Here is a 17,442-nt window from a genome sequence, read left to right on the forward strand (position 1 = left end):
TATGGGTCACTAGAGAGAACGAAACTTTATGTTCCAAAAAAGTTTGTTAGCTGGTTGTCATGTGTCTGGTGCCCGCCCTTTAATTCAGGTGCAGTCAGGGGGTCTGTCAGGGCTCCCTGCTCACATCTGTATCCCAAGACCACAGCAGATGTTCTCAAAAGGAATGATGTCATTCCTTGTCTCAAGAAACATACTGTCAGAGGATGACAGAATGGACATTAGATTGATATTAAGTGATTAATACTAAGAAGAAAACTCAGTAAGATACATGTCATGTGACTGCTGACTTAATATGTGGTAAATCTTTGATTTAAAATATATTTATTTCCCTTTTTTCCCCTACAGTTGTTGGAGAAAAGGAAAAGGCAAATAATGCTGTCAGTGTTCAAACAAGAGATAACAAAATTCATGGAGAGATTTCAGTAACCTCTGCCATTGATAAACTGAAGAAGCTCAAGAAAACACGTACCCTATATGCTGAGGAAGAATTCTGAAGTTCTTTCCATGTGCTCATGCTTGTGTAACCTTGTTCTGACCCCTGATAGTGCATTTTCCTTAGTTAGCATTAGTACTCCTTCCAAGGACTTGGGACCCACTGTTGGCTCCACTGATGGGCAGAATGAGAAGAAAGAAAGGGAATGAGTATAATTCTCTAATGTGTCTGCAGACAATGAGAGGACAAGCTTGGAAAGCTTTTAATTTCCTAGATGTCTTGAGAGACTTAAATGGGAAAATGTTATTCATCAAAAGAGGGAAATACTAGGAAATGAACATTATGAGATGTTATTGTTAAGAATTGTGATTTTCAAAAGATAGGTTTCAGATAAAACTCTGCAAAGCTTTTGAATGTGGGGGACAATCTTATTTTCTAATAACATTATTCCTTAGGTTTTGTTTTTGTTTTTTGTTTGTTTGTTTGTTTTTTGTCTTTCTGCTATTTCTTGGGCTGCTCCTGCGTCATATGGAGGTCCCAGGCTAGGGGTCGAATAGGAGCTGTAGCCGCCGGCCTATGCCAGAGCCATAGCAACACAGGATCCGATCCGCGTCTGCGACCTACACCACAGCTCACGGCAACGCCGGATCATTAACCCACTGAGCAAGGGCAGGGTCCGAACCCGCAACCTCATGGTTCCTAGTCGGATTTGTTAACCACTGAGCCACGACGGGAACTCCTGTTTTTTAATTTTTGGCAGCCCGTGGCATACGGACCTCCTGGGCCAGGGATCAGATCCAAGCTGCAGTCTTCAACCTAAGCCAAAGCTGCAGCAATGCCGGATCCTTAACCCACTGTGCTGGGCCCAGGACTGAACCTGAGTCCCTGTACTCCCAAGACACCACTAATCCCCATTGTGCCACAGCAGGAGCTCCTTAGGTTTATTTTTGTTTTTTGTTTTTGCTTTTTGGGGCCACACCTGCAGCATATGAAGGTTCCCAGGCTAGGGGTCTAATTGGAGCTACAGCTGCCAGCCTATGTCACAGCCACAGCAACGCCAGATCCAAGCCACATCTGCAAACTATACCACAGCTCACAGCCATGCTGAATCCTTAACCCACTGAGTGAGGCCAGGGATCAAACCCACAGCCTCATGGTTCCTAGTTGGTTTCATTTCCGATGCGCCACAATGGGAACTCCAGTATTTTTTTTTTTTTTAACTAAAGTTTTACTGAAGTTCACACTGAAACTTTATCTTCTAAATCAGAATCATTAATTTGTTTTTACTAACCAACAACCACAAAAGAAGCAGCTAGTACTAAATACTGGATTACAGACAAATCAGTGTTGTGCAGTCTAGTTTCCTCTGTGGCATAAGAATTGCCATTTCAATGCTTCTAATTGACAAATTGAACCTATTTATCCTTAGAAAAAATAAACCCTCAAATAAAATGTGTTACATAGTGCTTCCAGTGTTTTACCTGTAAGTTTATACTGTAATAATTTTCTCCCCAAGAGTTGAAGTTAGTTTTTTTAAACTCAATGAATTTTATTACATTTATAGTTGTACAACTTTCATCACAACCCAATTTTATAGCATTTCCATCCCAAACTCCCAGCCCATCCCTTCAACCCCCAACCTGTCTCCTTTGGAAACTGTAAGTTTTTCAAAGTCTGTGAGTCAGTATCTGTTCTGCAAAAAAGTTCATTGCGTCATTTTTTTAAGATTCCACATGTAAGTGGAATCTTAAGTGCATTTGATGTAGGTGTCTCACTGTCTGACTAACTTCACTTAGCATGATAATTTCTAAGTGCATCCATGTTGCTGCTAAATTACTTTTTTGATAGGATGACATTCCACTGATTTATAGCTGCGAATGGATTTCTGATCTTCTTTTTTTTTTTTCCCCTTTTAGGGCCACATCTGCACATATGTAAGTTCCTAGGCTAAGGGCCAAATCAGAGTTTCAGCTGCCAGCCTGTGCCACATCCACAGCAACACCAGATCCAAGCTGCATCTGTGACCTACACCACAGCTTGGGGCAATGCCAGATCCTTTACCTACTGAGGGAGGGCAGGGACTGAACCCACATCCTCACAGATACTAGTTAGGTTCTTAACCCGCTGAGCCACAACAGGAACTCTTGGATTAGGGTTAGGGTTAGGGTTCTGATTTTAACTGAGAGGATCACCTTACTGCTCAGACAGAATTAAAATGTCTTTATGCCAGTAGTGAATTTAGCTGCCAATCAAGCAGGGTTTTTTTTGAGTGTTTATTTGGCTATATGATGTAGAATTCAAAACAAAGACATGCGCTCTCTTTTCTACACACATCATTTAGTTAGCTTCCTGAAGAGTTGGTAAACAAAACGGTACAGCTGACTGTGAACAACAGGGGTCTACTTATCTCTGGATTGTTTTCAGTAGTAAATACTAGTGTATGACATGACCCTACCCCAGGTGGTTCAATCTAAGGAGGTAGAACCACCAGTGGAGAGGAACTGGTTAAGGAGAGCCCATCCTCAGTTATGTGTTGGTTTTCCACCACACACACACACCCCTTTCCCTCAAGTCCTTCCAGTGTCAAGTGTATTATCTAACAGACCTGTGTGATGCTAGATTGTGAGACAGAACTTTTTAGGCTAACATTTACTGAGGTCAAGCACTACTCAATGTATTTCTTTCATTCACCAATCATACTAGTGAGGGAGGGTGTCAGAAGACTGCTAGGTGGGCGGGAAGAGGGAAGCCTATTTGCAGCCCTTGATCAAAGATGCTGCAGTGGGAACAGGTGCCCGCGAGCCTCAGGAGCCAGGGACCTAGGGAGCAGCTCCTGCCCCAGGACGGGCCTCCTTCAGGAGAGTTTGGGGCCTGAGACCAGCGGCTACACTTCCTGTTCGGCTTCTCCCTGTCTTTCAGGAACTTTCTGGAAGTGCTACACGTCTCTAAGGAGCTAGCCTGGGAGCATGGCGGCCCGTGGAGAAGGTGCTAGCTACACGCTGGCTGGGCCAGTCCTGGGGTCGCGGGGAGTGGGGTCTCAGGGGCCACCTGGCATGCCTGAGTTCCTTCCCAAACAGTTCGGGCCATTTTCCTCATCTATAAAAAGCACCTTTTCCGTCTGTCATTGAACCTTCGCACAGTACCGAGTGCACAGCAGCAGTTTTTGTCTCTAAACATACATATCTGGTCACGTGTAAATAGCGGCCAAATTTCCAATTTGCCCGCCTCTGCTTCCAGTTCCTCAGGTGTGGCTCTGGGTCCCAGGAGACCTGGCCTAGTGCCAAGCGCTGCCTACAGTTCTGCACCAGGGAGCTTCCGGTCGGGGCCAGAGTTTTCGGCGGGCGGCCGCGCCTGCGCCCAGGCCCCGCCCCTTCGGCGCGCCGGGACCACGCCCCTCGGCCCGGCAATCCCCACCCCCATCCCAATTCCGGAAGTTCGCGAGCCGAAAAGATGGCGGCTGTGGCTGTGCCGCTGCAGGGCTTGCGCCGCTTGTGTCGCGTGCTGCTGTTCCTCTCGCAGTTCTACATCCTGTCGGGCGGCGGTGAGTGAGGGGCCGGGACCCTGGAGTGGGGGGCGTCGGGTTGGGCCCGTGGGCGAAGGCTGGGGTGTGGGCAGAGGGTCGTCAACGGGCGAGTCAGTATGTTTCTGGACGCCAGCCCGCCCCTTGGCCAGGAACCCGCAGCCTCGAGCCTTGAACCTGGAGCCGGGGCCGAGGGCTCGGCCAGGGACGCAGAGCTGAGTCCCGGCGTCACGCTTCGTCTCCAGTTGCCCGCAGACCTAAATTGGTGTTTATCCCGTTGGGTTTCATCCTTCAGCTTTCGGGCTGTCAGGCCAAGAGGTTGCAAGCAGTTATTGGCCTGGTGGTTTACGGTCCCAGGATAACACGTTTCTCTAATTGTAGGGTCCTTAAATGTAGAGCCTTCGCAGCCGCTGGCTCAATCAGTCAAGGATCCGGGCCCGACACGTACTTTCACAGTAGTTCCCAGGGCAGCAGGTACTAGACATTTTACGTTCTAGTAAATGTGTATATTTGTATCTAGCGGTTCCTCCCTTTCTTTTTTGGGTAGTTTCTTTTAGAATATGAAATCACGTCCCATTCTTTTAACATTTCATACATTGCATTTTAGATTGCGTGAACCAAGGGCAAATACCGTAATTTTCTGTAGACAGTCTTGGTGTTTCTGAAGAGTACCTTTTGATATTCCTGCCTCATCTCTTTTCCTAAATTTCAAGGTTTTTTTTGTTTTGTTTTGTTTTTTTCACTTCATCCATCAAGATAACCTTCGACCATTGCCTCTTTCGCCTCAGAAAATTTCTTGTGCTTCTCAAACCCTGTTCCTGACATCGAATATTAAAGGCTCCCCCACAGCTGTATAAAATGAAGGGATGGGAGAGGGTCAGAGACTTGGCCTCTAAGTCTGGTGGTGCTGCTGGGAGCCGGAACAAATTATCCACTTTTTAGGGCTTATTTTCTCATCTTTAATTTAGTAGGGTTAACCCTCTGAAGTCATTTTGCTTCGTGATTCTAAGTGTACATCCTCCAACCATAATAGTAATAGGAACAAAAGAAAAGCTATAATAGATAGAATTGCCTACTTAGTGGTGACTTTAGGTAGAACTAGTTTTAAATGAGTATTTATTGTGTTTTGCTAAATGGAACCTCAGTTTCTCTAGTTTCCCACGAGCTTTGGTAGATAGAATTGCCTACTTAGTGGTGACTTTAGGTAGAACTAGTTTTAAATGAGTATTTATTGTGTTTTGCTAAATGGAACCTCAGTGTCTCTAGTTTCCCACAAGCTATGGTAGATAGAATTGCCTACTTAGTGGTGACTTTAGGTGGAACTAGTTTTAAATGAGTATTTATTGTGTTTTGCTAAATGGAACCTCAGTTTCTCTAGTTTCTTCACTTTAGAATTCCATTATTTTTTTTCCTTTTAATGATTTTTATTTTTTCCATTATAGTTGGTTTACAGTGTTCTGTCAATTTTCTGCTGGACAGCAAAGTGACCCAGTCACACATACATATATATACATACATTCTTTTTCTCAGGACCTTCTCTTCCACCATGCTCCATCACAAGTGACTAAATATAGTTCCCAGTGCTGTACAGCAGGATTACAGTTCCATTATTTGAATTGAAGCCGGCAGATTCTATAAAAGACCACTAGAAGATAGCAGCTGCACCCTCGGTACCTGGAAATTCGCAGGCTAGGGGTTGAATTGGAGCTACACCTGCCAGCCTACGCCACAGCCAAAGCAATGTGGAATCTGAGCTGCCTCTGCAATCTACACCACAGCTCATAACAGTGCTGGATCCTTGACCCACTGAGCGAGGCCAGGGATCAAACCTGATTCCTCATGGATACTAATTGAATTCATTTCTGCTGCACTACAACGGGAACTCCCATTTAAAAAAATAATAAATAAATAAATAAAAAGATTATTTTATAGAGAAAGCATAAGAATTTTTGAATCTTTTGGATATTTTTGAAAGCTTCTCTTCCTCCCTGAGAATACTGTTGGCAATTTTGATCCTCTCTTAACTGATGGAGATATATTGTACTCCAGGCTAGGTTGGCTGGCAAAAAGAACTGCAATCCACTGAGTAACTTACTAATATAGAAAACTGTTTTGAACTTTGGTAGTGTAAAACTGTAAAGGTTATTCGCAGATTGTGGTTTGTTGAGGTAGTGATGTGGAGTAATGATTGAGGACGTTTTCTAGCATTGGTACTTTGGTGTACTGACTAATTCAGTTAGAGCGTGGAGTCACTTACAGATTGGTGAATTCAAGTGAAAATAGCATTGGACGAAACTGGCAGATTTGAGTTCTGCTTCCATTTTTGCCCTCCCTCTGTGATATCGAACAAACTTTTACCATCTGTAAGCCTTAGTTTTTTCATTAGTTGTTAGATTTTTGAAGGTCCTAATTTATGCCTAGCACCATATATATGTTATGTGTATATGCTGTATATTGTAGTCATTTGACTTTCTTGGTCATTTTATAGACAGTCATTAAATGCTTTTTACTGAGCTCTTGAGCCATTGCACCAGGTAGCACAGCTGGTTGGTGGCAGAGCCCTGCTTTCATTGCCCATGTGCCTGACTCCAGCTCTGCCTTTTCCATTCTACACATTATCTTATTGCTCATGATCATGTCCCTTAACCTTAGAAAATTGTTTTCTCTGTTATTCTAATCAGCATTATGAGAATAAGCTTCTCTCTCCCTCTCACAGAAAGTACCGATATCCCACCTTATGTGACGAAGTGTCCAAGCAATGGTTTGTGTAGCAGACTTCCCGCAGACTGTATAGAGTGCAAGACCAATTTCTCCTGTGTCTATGGGAAGCCTGTCACTTTTGACTGCACAGTCAAACCTTCTGTTACCTGTGTTGTAAGTACTGCAAGTTACTTATTCTAACACTCATTGTAAACCTCAAGTTTCAAGTAGAGTTTAGACTTGACTATGGGAGGAATTCTGAAAGTGCCCTGCATTTTATAAGATTTTAGGAGTAAAGTCAACTTTATCAGAAGGCTTGAAACTTCCATTTCTAAGTAAGGTTTGGTTTCAGGGGTTCAGATAGCAATTTTTTGACGTAAGGATAAATTGAAGCAATTATCAGACTTCTTGGAAAAAGGCAAAAATAGAAAAGGCTCAAGCACACCAGGTTGCCCATTTGAAATGGGGCCTGTTGTAATCATCACTCCTGCAGCCCACCTCTGATATGTTGACAGACAGGAAGGGGCCTAGAAAGGTTTTTCGCAGGTGGTGTCCATAGAGCGCTCTGGGAATACCTGCTTCAGAGCTCAGACTCCTGAAGGCATCCCACACCTGCCAGATGTGGCCAGGTCAGGGAGATTTGTGTATCTGCATTTATGAACAGTTGGACCAAAGTTCCTGTTTGGGACTGCTGTATGAGCATCTGGATGAGATAAAGAGTAGAAATGAATAATGAAGCAGTGTTTTTACTCTTGGCCCTGCCATGACTAGCTCTGTGATTTATTAATCTGTCTTTTGTTAAATCAGGAGATGGGCTCAGAACAGCTTTTCCTAAAGTGTTTTCCTGGTGCCCTCATTCTGGGAGTTGGTCAAACACAGATTCTATACCATATCCTCTTTTGCAGATTTCCTTTGACCCAGTGATTCTAGCATTTCCTTCATTTATTTGAATAAGGTATCTTTCCCTGTCTATTCTTTGGAACTTGGTCTGCAAAGGGCTAGTTTGGAAAGTTCCTCCCACCCCAGGCTCTTTCTGTACTTCTCTTGAAGTCTACATCAGGAGAGGTGGCTTCACTCCAAAGGGGAAATGAGATTTTATGTGGTCTCAGTGTCTGAATGTAGTTTTTGTAAACTTAAGTTACCCTTTAAAGCACACTGGAAAATGGAGCTAATTGCCAGCAGTCGTCATGACTGCCCTTGGATTATCAGTTAGTCTTTGTTACTCTATCTTGAATAGAATTTTTTCTCCCCATTTACCTAATGTCTAAACCTGTTTGAAAGCTTTTGAAGTTACATACCTCATGGATCTGACACACAGTAGGTAACTTGTGAAAAATGAGAAAACTTCAGTGACTAACTACAGGAGCTTTTCCAGAAACAGCCTCCTTTGTTGTTTGCCTCAGTTTCTTTGACATTCATCTCCCAAAACTTGTTCCTTAGTGAAACATAGTTCTCAATTTCTTCCTTATTTAAATCTTCCAAAAACAAGTGGTTTCAGGAGTTCTCTTGTGGTATAGCAGATTAAGGATCTGGCATTTTCACTGCAGAGGCTCAGATTGCTTCTGTGGCACAGGTTCAGTCCCTGGTCTGGGAACTTCCACTTGCTGTGGTCATGGCCAGAACCAAAACAAACAAAAAACCACAAGTAGTTTCATTTAGTGGAAAGTAGCAGAAGATGAGAAAAATTACAAAGATAGAAAAATTACAAAACTTAGGAAAGTTTCCAAACTCCTTGGTCCCTGGTCTGTCCTCATGACTGAGATATGCCCTGGATGGGTTCTTGCTGTCCTCCTACCCCAGGTGGTTTCATCTCACCTACTTCTTAACTAGCCAGTGATAGCAAATCCTATAAAATAGCAGGTGTTTGTCCTCAGGTGTGGCATTTGAGGTCTGCCTCAAGAGCTTAGTCTGCTGTGTATTTGAGCTGAGTTTAATTCCTTCAGATGTTCTGTGTTCTTAATAATGACAGCTCTTTCACGAAGGGAAAGGTAAAAAATCTTTTTACTACAGATGAGCTTTTGATGGGGTCTGTAGTTTTTTGTGGTGTGAAATGGATTCAGTAAATGCTGGAGTGCCTGGGTAGCTATATGGAAAAAAGTGGAACATCCAAAATAAATTCCAGATAGATCAAAGGTTTAATGTGAAAAAATGAAACCATGAAGTATCAGAGAAAACATGAGATAGTTTTATTATAATCTTAAAATAGAGATATTTTTCTAAGTATGAAATAAAATTTAGAAACCATGAAAGAATTGATACATTTGTCTACTAAGAATTAGAGATTTCTGAATAATCTAAAAAAGCTTATGCTTTTTAAAGGCAAAAGATAAATGACAAACTAGGAAAAAGTGTTTCTAACACATGTGATAAATGGTGCACTAATTTCCAAAAAAACCAGTGAGAAAAAGATCACAGTTCTATAGAAAAATGGTGTTAGGACATGAGCAAATACTTCATAGGAAAGGATATACAAGTGGAATCTCAATATGCGAAAAAAGTATTTAATTTTTCTTGCAATTAAGTACAAGTTAATGCGTTTTTTAACCTATCAGATTGGCAAAAGAAAAGGTTTGATAACACTTAAAGCTCTTGAAGGTATAAGGGAGAGACACTCTTGTACCTTGTTAGTGGATGGGTTGTTAGTTACCCTTTGTAGGCAGTTTTCTCATCTGTGAAACTTAGAAATGCACATAACCTTTTGCCCAGCAATTCTATATCTAAGAATTTATCTTACAGATACTTCATATTGCATGTGGATGCAAATAAGCATGCATAAGGATATTCTTTCTTTTTACTAATTTTTTTTTGGGGGGGTTCTTTTTTGTCTTTTAGGGCTGCACCTACGGCATATGGAGGTTCCCAGGCTAGGGGTCCAATGGGAACTGTAGCCACTGGCCTACCCCAGAGCCATAGCAACATGGGATCCAAGCTGCGTCTGCTGTCTACACCATAGCTCACCTCAACGCTGGATCCTTAACCCACTGAGTGAGGCCACGGAGCGAACCCGAGCCTTCACAGATGCTAGTCCGGTTCGCTAGCTTGCTAACCACTGAGTCACAACAAGAACTCCTCTTTTATTTATTTATTTTTTATGTATTTTTTTTTTAGGGCCACACCTGTGGCATATAGAAGTTCTTAGGCTAGGGATCAAATCGCAGCTTCAGCTGCTGGCCTACACCACAGCCACAGCAATGCAGGATCCAAGCCGTGTCTGTGATCTATATCACAGCTCACAGCAGCGCTGGATCCTTAACCCCGAGAAAGGCCAGGGATTTAACCCACATCCTCATGGATACCAGTCGGGTTTGTTACCTCTGAGCCTCAATGGGAACTCTTCTTTTAAAATTTTTAATTTTTAAAAAAAATCAGAGATATTTATCTATCTATTTATTTACTTAGGGCTGTGCTCATGGCATGTGGAAGTTCCTGGGCCAGGGATTGAAACCATGCCACAGCAGTGACAATGTCAAATCCTTAACCTTCTGAGCCACAAGGGAACTCCTGCCCAAGAATATTCTTAGCTGCATTATTCATCCAGCAGGGTTGGAAATAGGCTAAAGATCCAAGAGAGAACAGTTTAATTTATGGTTCACTGTGTCATGGAATAAATACATTGCAGATACTGAAAAGAACTAGACTGTTCTAGAGATATTTACTCATACCTGCAGAATTAAGTGAGAAGTAATTATCAGTGGGAACATCAAATTTTTTTTTTTTAAAAAGGAACTATATCTGACATAGCCATGCTGATGCATACAATGGACTCCCTGGAAGTCTGGAGTGGGTAAGCCGAGCATGTTGCTAGGAGGGCGGTGTAAGGCTGGGCTGGCCAGCTTCTTCCTCACTCTCCCGTTGTCTCTGGGAGTTTGTATCACATACACTTCCTACCTAGTTTTAGCAGACAGTTGATAAATGTGTGTTATGAATGCATCACTGAAAATACACAGACATTAAAACAGTATTGCCTAGGAGTGCCCTGGTAGCCCAGTGGTTAAGTATCTGGCATTGTCACTACAGTGTCTTGGGTCACTGCTGTGTGAGAGTTTGATTCCTGGCTCAGGAACTTCTGCATGCTGTGGGCATGGCAAATAAGAATAAAAATGAAAAAACAGTAATATCTAAATCAAGTGGTGGTACATTACCCAGTTTTAAATACTATACACAAAAGTAGATTTGCATTTATTAAAAAAATTAATAAATATACTTCCAGAGGTTATCGTGTTACCATTTAAATGTGATTTTTAAAAGTATGTGTTATAACATCAAATGGGTATAAAAGGATACAAAATGTTTTTAGTATAATTCCACATGTAAATCTGTACTACAGGAAGGCAAAGTGAAAGAAGTTTATAAGTGGTTCTCTCTGGAGAGGTTACAGTTTTTTCCTGTAATTTCCAAATGTGCAACATATAAGAACATGTGCTATTCTTATAAGCAGAAAACAGAATAATGACTTTTAAAATTGAAATGAAAAAATCCCTGGTCCCAAAAGCTTTAGGCTCACAATGAACACTTGCTGAGCCTCTTCATGTGGTTCTTTCTAAGTTGGGAGTAGTTTTCTGTGATTGCCAGGTGCTTTTGGGGTGTGACAGCAGTGACAGCCTGGGGCTGTGGACTGCAGTGGCACTCTTCAAGAAGAGTTGAGACTCAGTAGCCAGGCCAGGTGTTGTACCTGCAGGAACCTCAGGCTGGGCTGGGGAACCTGCGTTCTGCACAGGACTTGTAGCTCAGTGACCTTGAACTGAGGGACTCATCTGCCCTTACAGCTGACTCTGGTTTTATAAAGTACACTTTGCTTTTTTTCTGTTATAAAAATACACATGCATCGTTAAAAATTTGCCGCAGTGACAGTGATGAAATACTCTTATCATCCTGAAATGACCTTTGTTGTTTTGAGGTGGATTTATCTTAGCTATTTTTCCTTAGGTTAATGTTTTTGGGTGCATACTCATGATCATGGGATCAGACCATGTACATTTGTTTTGCATACTTACTGGTTTAGTACCTGTTTTTCTGGTGCTTCCTCCTCAGTCATAAATATAAGTATTTTAGACACTTTGTGCCGTATGACTATGGTTTTATTGACATATTAGCAAATTACTATATTATGATTGAATAGTTTTGTGTCCTCGGGTACATAGGATCAAGACTTCAAATCCCAAAAGAACTTCATCATCAACATGACTTGCAGATTCTGCTGGCAGCTTCCGGAAACAGACTACGAGTGTTCCAATTCCACCAGCTGCATGACGGTGTCCTGCCCGAGGCAGCGCTACATTGCCAACTGCACTGTGCGGGACCACATCCACTGCTTGGGTGAGTAGGCGTGAAGGAAGTTTGTGAGCAGAGTATTTTTGTCTAAGCTTACTTATGGAGCTGTAACCAGAGATTTGAGAATTAAATTTTAATTGTTTAATCAGAAACATAAGTCAGCACTTTTTAGGTATACAGAGCCTCATTAATAAATCAGTGAACTTAAAATCTAGAATGTTTGCGATTCTGTTAATCTTTTAAATGCAGTTTGAAAAAACAAGAAAAAAGTATAAGGTGTAAAGCATAACAATATAATATTATAATAATTGAGCTTCAGCCAAATTAACAACGAAAGCAGTCTGATGCCATTGAAATGACCAGTTTTTCTTGCCCCCAATTGCCCTGCTTCCTCTTCAGACATGACTACCCTTTTGAAATGTTCTTATTATTCCACTTCCTTTTCTTTAATTTTTTTATAGTTCTATCATGTATGATGAAATGTAGTATGGTATATTATTCTGTAGTGCGTGTTTTAGAATTGTGCAAAATAGCATGCTTTGTATGTTCTCCTGGGACCTTCTCTTTTCAACGCTATGGCTGTGAGAGTCTTCCATTTATCTTTTCTCATTGTAACTATCTTTTTACTTCTGTGTAATAATTGTTGTAAGGCTATGTCATAGTTTTCAGTGTATTTGTATTATCTACAGTTTTTTCTTGCAAATTGTGCTGCTCTTAAAGCTTTTGTCTGTGTCTCTTGGTTGCGCACATGAACGGGTTTGTCTGGCACACTGTCCAGTGTGTGCTACTTTCCAAGAAGATTATCCGTTTACGCTCCAGCCAGCAGTACAGAACTTCGCAATGGTCCACATCCTCTCCAGTGTCTGTTATCCCTAAATTTTGTTCTTTTCTTAAACATTTCTAGGAATGCTTTTATGTTTTGGATAGTAACCTTTTGGTGTCCCTAAAATCCTCTCCCAGATTTTAACTACTTCTCCCCTCCGCTTTCTTTTGGTATCTTTTAAACAAAATTTTAAATTTTGTGTCAGTTGAGGTATTTAGTCTTTCATAGCTTCTTTTTGTTGGTTACAACTTAGTCTCTATGTGAGAGCGTTTTTATATCCATGTTTCTATGTAGCTTGATTTCCCTTTTTTTAAAGGTAACCGTACTTTTCCGAAAATGCTTTACTGCAACTGGACTGGAGGTTATAAGTGGTCTACTGCTCTGGCTCTGAGGTAAGTGCTGTTTCTTATAAGTTGGAGATGCTAGAAATTTGAATTTTGTTGGGATTGCTGGACTCTTCCAGATGTTGAGCTCAGCCAAATGCCTCCTTCACTCCGACCCTGCCCTGAGTGTGAGACCTTAGGGACACAGTGTGGTGGGGGGTTACTTAGGTGATTTGACTAGTACCCTCGTGGAATTTAATGACAGGTTGCAGTTTTTCCCCCAAATGCCTGCACATTCTAGAGATGACTTGAGTAGTTATTATAGGTCTTTAGAACCAGTGTTTCTCATCCTGAATGTGCAGTGACTCAGTAAAATGCTATGTACTATTTATTTAAAACAGGCAGGTTTATGATACACATTTTTAATTTTCAGTAACTCTTTATTATAAGAAAGAATAAGAACATGCTCAATAGTGAAAACAAAGGGAAACATTGGAAGTCACCTATAAATCCAGCATCCAGACAGAATTATAGACTTACAGTTTTTACATAAAAATGTGCTTATGCTTGTTAAACTTTTAAACAGCTTGAAAAAAAAAATTGTACCAGTTTTTCCCACCAGCAGGAAGGGCAGGTTGAGTGCTGGTTAAATGAGTCCCCGATGAAGAAGTCATGCCATCTGTTGGAAGGATGGGGTGAGAGCCTGAGACCCTGTGGCTGAAGTGAGATAAGACTCTTCAGCCTTGTCATTGGTGACATTGGGCCGAATTATTCTTTGTTGTTGGGGCATCCTGTGCAGAGTAGGGTGTTTAGCAGCATCTCTGGACTCAATTTACTGGATGTTACTGGATGTTAGAAGAACCCTGCCTACCCCTGAGAAAGTTTTGATGGTCAAAAATGCCTCCTGATACTGCCAAGTTGCTCCTTGTTGGATTTGGGCTTGGGGAAAGAGGAGGATCCTGCCTAGCATGAAAGCGCACCTGGAAAGTGAAAGATGAGGTCCAAGATAGAAAATTGGATGCAATGAAAATGAGATTTGGTGACACCCATAGTCTTTGTCAGCAGTGGTTCAAATTAAAACTAATGATTATTGACTTCCTATTTTTCAATTAACTTTTTATCTTGGAATGATTTTAGATTTATAGAAAAGTTCCAAACAGAGAGTTCCTGTACACTTCTCACCCAGTTTCCCTCATGTTGTTAACATCTTAAATTGCCATGGCACATTTAACAGCTGACTTTTGAAAAGTAAGAATAGTTTTCTTCTCTGGGCTCAACATGGTTTCTTTCAGAATATTCACTGTGAATGTGATACTGTCTAGTGTTTGCCTTGCAGTACTCAGGACGGGGGAGGGGAAGATGTAGATGGGTTGGACACATGTTGCTAATTATTGGAGCTAGGTCATGGGTGCTATTCTCTTTTTACTTTTATATGTTTTGGAATTTTTCATAATAAAAACTTTAAAAAAATACAATGAAAAGTTGTCTGCGTATTGTTAGATCTTATAATTTGAAGTCACCTTAAAAGCTGTTTATTCCTAACACAACAGTTTTAAAGATGGGTGACTGATAAAGTTAACAACTTGATCTGGAGCAGCCAGAGGGTGTTAGCTGCCTCTCAGTGCCACCTCTGGCCTCTTCGTCCCTCCACTTTCTCTTAGACTGGCTCCTGCTTTGCTCTCTTGAATACGTCATTTTCAAGATTAAAACAGCAACAAGCCCGATTATTTTCTTCTAAAAGAGAAGCGTTAGATTTCAGTACAGCTAAAAAGTATTTGACATTTAAACAGTCTTCTTGCCCAAGATTGTGTAGTGTTGTAAATTTGTGAAATAGTCATGTGTCCTGATTAAGGGTTCTGGTGATTTGAGGCCCTTTCACAAGTATGAATTAGCCTAGTTATTGAGCCACAGCTGGTGTAGATGGGGGTACTGTGATGGATTCCAGCCTGTTTTCTGTTGCAGCATCACCCTTGGTGGGTTTGGAGCAGACCGCTTTTACCTGGGTCAGTGGCGAGAAGGCCTTGGCAAGCTCTTCAGCTTCGGGGGCCTGGGAATATGGACTCTGATCGATGTGCTGCTCATTGGGGTTGGCTACGTGGGGCCTGCGGATGGCTCTTTGTACATTTAGCTGTGATTATGTGCTTCAGAGAGGAGCAGTGCTTGGAAAACATCCTCTTACCTGTAGTAGTCAGTGTGCTGAGTGGTGTATTTTGTATGTTTTAATGTACAGCATCTGTACTTTGCCTGCCTTGATGAAGGTAAAATAAAAAACACTGAACCATGTTTGTCTGGAATTTGTTTTTATTCTCCTGAAATATTTCTTTCCGTGAAAAAATTTAAACAAACTTAAACTAGAAGAACAACCTGTACAGTGACTAAAAATCTTTTCACTTCATAGACTTGAGTTTTATATTGTTTATGTTACATTATGTCACTTGTAGTGTAATCTGCCCAGAAAAGCTTTTTAGTTATGATTGCAGAAAGTAGGAAGTATTTTTATTCTTTAACGAAATAGTTATCTACTGAAACTTCTGTCGTCTCTGAGTTTTACAGCACAATATCTATGTAGTCTGATCTTTGTATATGACTGTTTGATGTAAGCTGCAGAACTTTTGTGTCTGGTTGCTGTGATTTGAATTTTGTTAGTAATAGAAAAGATTGCAAGCGTACTGGAAAATTAATAAAGTTACAAGTTACTTTAAAAATATTGCAGACCTTTTCCTGTATGTTTTTTGTATTAAAACATAATCTTGAATAATCATAGCAACTTAACATTTATTTTTTTAAAAGTGAAAGCAAGTTTATTTAGAGAGATATACATTCCATTTGTAGTCCATCTCTAAAGGCTTGAAAGTGGCCTACTTTTATTATTAGGAAGTAAAATGTTTATTTTTCAGGGCATCGCTCCATTGTAACAGGTATATTTATAATTGGCTGGTTCATTAGCACACAGTGGAAATGTTTAAAATTGTATTTTAGTGTGATAAATATGTATATATATATTTTTCAAATTTATTTATTTATTTATTTTTGCTTTTTAAGGGCCACACTTATGGCATGTGAAGGTTCCCAGGCTAGGGGTCCAATCAGAGCTACAGCTGCTGGCCTATACCACAGCCACAGCAATGCCAGATCTGAGCTGAATTTGTGACCTACACCACAGCTCATGGCAACACCAGATCCTTAGCCCACTAAGCGAGGCCAGGGATCGAACCTACAACATCATGGTTCCTAGTCGGATTTGTTTCCACTGCATCATGATAGGAACTCCTATTTTTGAGTCTTTATAAGATCTGTTGTAGACCTTTTCTTGGTTTTTTAAAAATAATTTTTTAAAATTGATGAATAGTTGACTTACAGTGTTTCAAGTGTATAGCAAAGTGATTTAGATGTGTGTATGTATATATATCCTTTTTCAAGTTATTTTCCATTTTAGGTTATTAAAAAATATTAAATATAGTTCCCTGTGATATACAGGAGGTCTTTGTTGTTTTGTCTCTTTAATATACAGGAGTGTGTATCTGTTAATTTTAAATTCCCAATTTATCCCCTTACCCCCTTTCCCCTTTGGTAACCATGTTTGTTTTCTGTGTCTATGAGTCTATTTCTGTTTTGTAAGTAAGTTCATTTGTGTCACTTTTTTAGATTCCACACATAAGTGGTATATATTTTGTCCTTCTGACTTATTTTGCTTAGTATAATAATCTCTAATTCCATCCATGTTGCTGCAAATGACATTATTTTGTTCATCCTTTTTTATGGCTGAGTAATGCCAGTGTGTGTGTGTGTGTGTGTATGTGTATACCACAGTTTTTAAATCCATTCATCTGTCAGTGGACATTTAGGTTGTTTCCATGTCTTGGCCATATAGAAATAGTTCTGCAGTGAACATTGGGGTATACATATCTTTTTGAATTATGGTTTTATCCAGCTATATGCCCAGGAGTGGGCTTGCTGGGTCATATGGTAGTTCTATACTTAGTTTTTTAAGGTGCTGTTTTCCATAGTGGTTGCACCAGTTTACATTCCCACCAGTAGTGTAAGAGGGCTCCCTTCCCCCACACTCTCTCCAGCATTATTTGTAGAGTTTTTGATGGTGATCATTTTGACCAGTGTGAGGTGGTACCTCATTATAGTTTTGATTTGCATTTCTCTAATAATTAGGGATGTTGAACATCTTTTCATGTGCCTGTTGGCCATCTGTATTTCTTTGGAGGAATGTCTGTTTAGTTCTTCTGCCTATTTTGGGATTTGACTTGTTTGCTTTTTTGATATTGAACTCCATAAGCTGTTTGTATATGTTGGTCTCATCATTTACAAATATTTCCTCCCATTCCATGGATGGTCTTTTCATTTCATTTATGGTTTCCTT

General features: G+C 40.7%; 2 protein-coding genes across 4 annotated transcripts in view; both read left to right on the forward strand.

The window, feature by feature from the left end:
• Positions 1–1,899, forward strand: part of TARSL2 (threonyl-tRNA synthetase like 2) — a 55,427-nt gene extending 53,528 nt beyond the window's left edge. Inside the window, exon 18 of the mRNA XM_021084977.1 lies at positions 346–1,899. Within this exon, the coding sequence (XP_020940636.1) occupies positions 346–494 (149 nt within the window). The 3' untranslated portion in view covers positions 495–1,899. The remainder of the gene's footprint in view (positions 1–345) is intronic.
• On the forward strand, positions 3,830–15,355 carry TM2D3 (TM2 domain containing 3). 3 transcript variants are annotated; one of them, XM_005652477.2, is made up of 6 exons: positions 3,830–3,974; positions 4,335–4,427; positions 6,670–6,827; positions 11,795–11,969; positions 13,064–13,139; positions 15,033–15,355. In XM_005652477.2, the coding sequence occupies exons 1-6, from the start codon at positions 3,884–3,886 to the stop codon at positions 15,196–15,198; spliced, it is 759 nt and encodes a 252-aa protein (XP_005652534.1). In that variant the 5' UTR covers positions 3,830–3,883; the 3' UTR covers positions 15,199–15,355. The 3 variants fall into 3 exon arrangements, with proteins under 3 accessions (XP_005652534.1, XP_020954583.1, XP_003122348.1); XM_021098924.1 differs by lacking the exon at positions 15,033–15,355 and adding an exon at positions 14,208–15,026; XM_003122300.5 differs by lacking the exon at positions 4,335–4,427 and having other exon boundaries at positions 3,843–3,974.

The sequence above is a fragment of the Sus scrofa genome, chromosome 1 (assembly GCF_000003025.6).
Source record: "Sus scrofa isolate TJ Tabasco breed Duroc chromosome 1, Sscrofa11.1, whole genome shotgun sequence".
NCBI classification, from domain to species: domain Eukaryota; kingdom Metazoa; phylum Chordata; class Mammalia; order Artiodactyla; family Suidae; genus Sus; species Sus scrofa.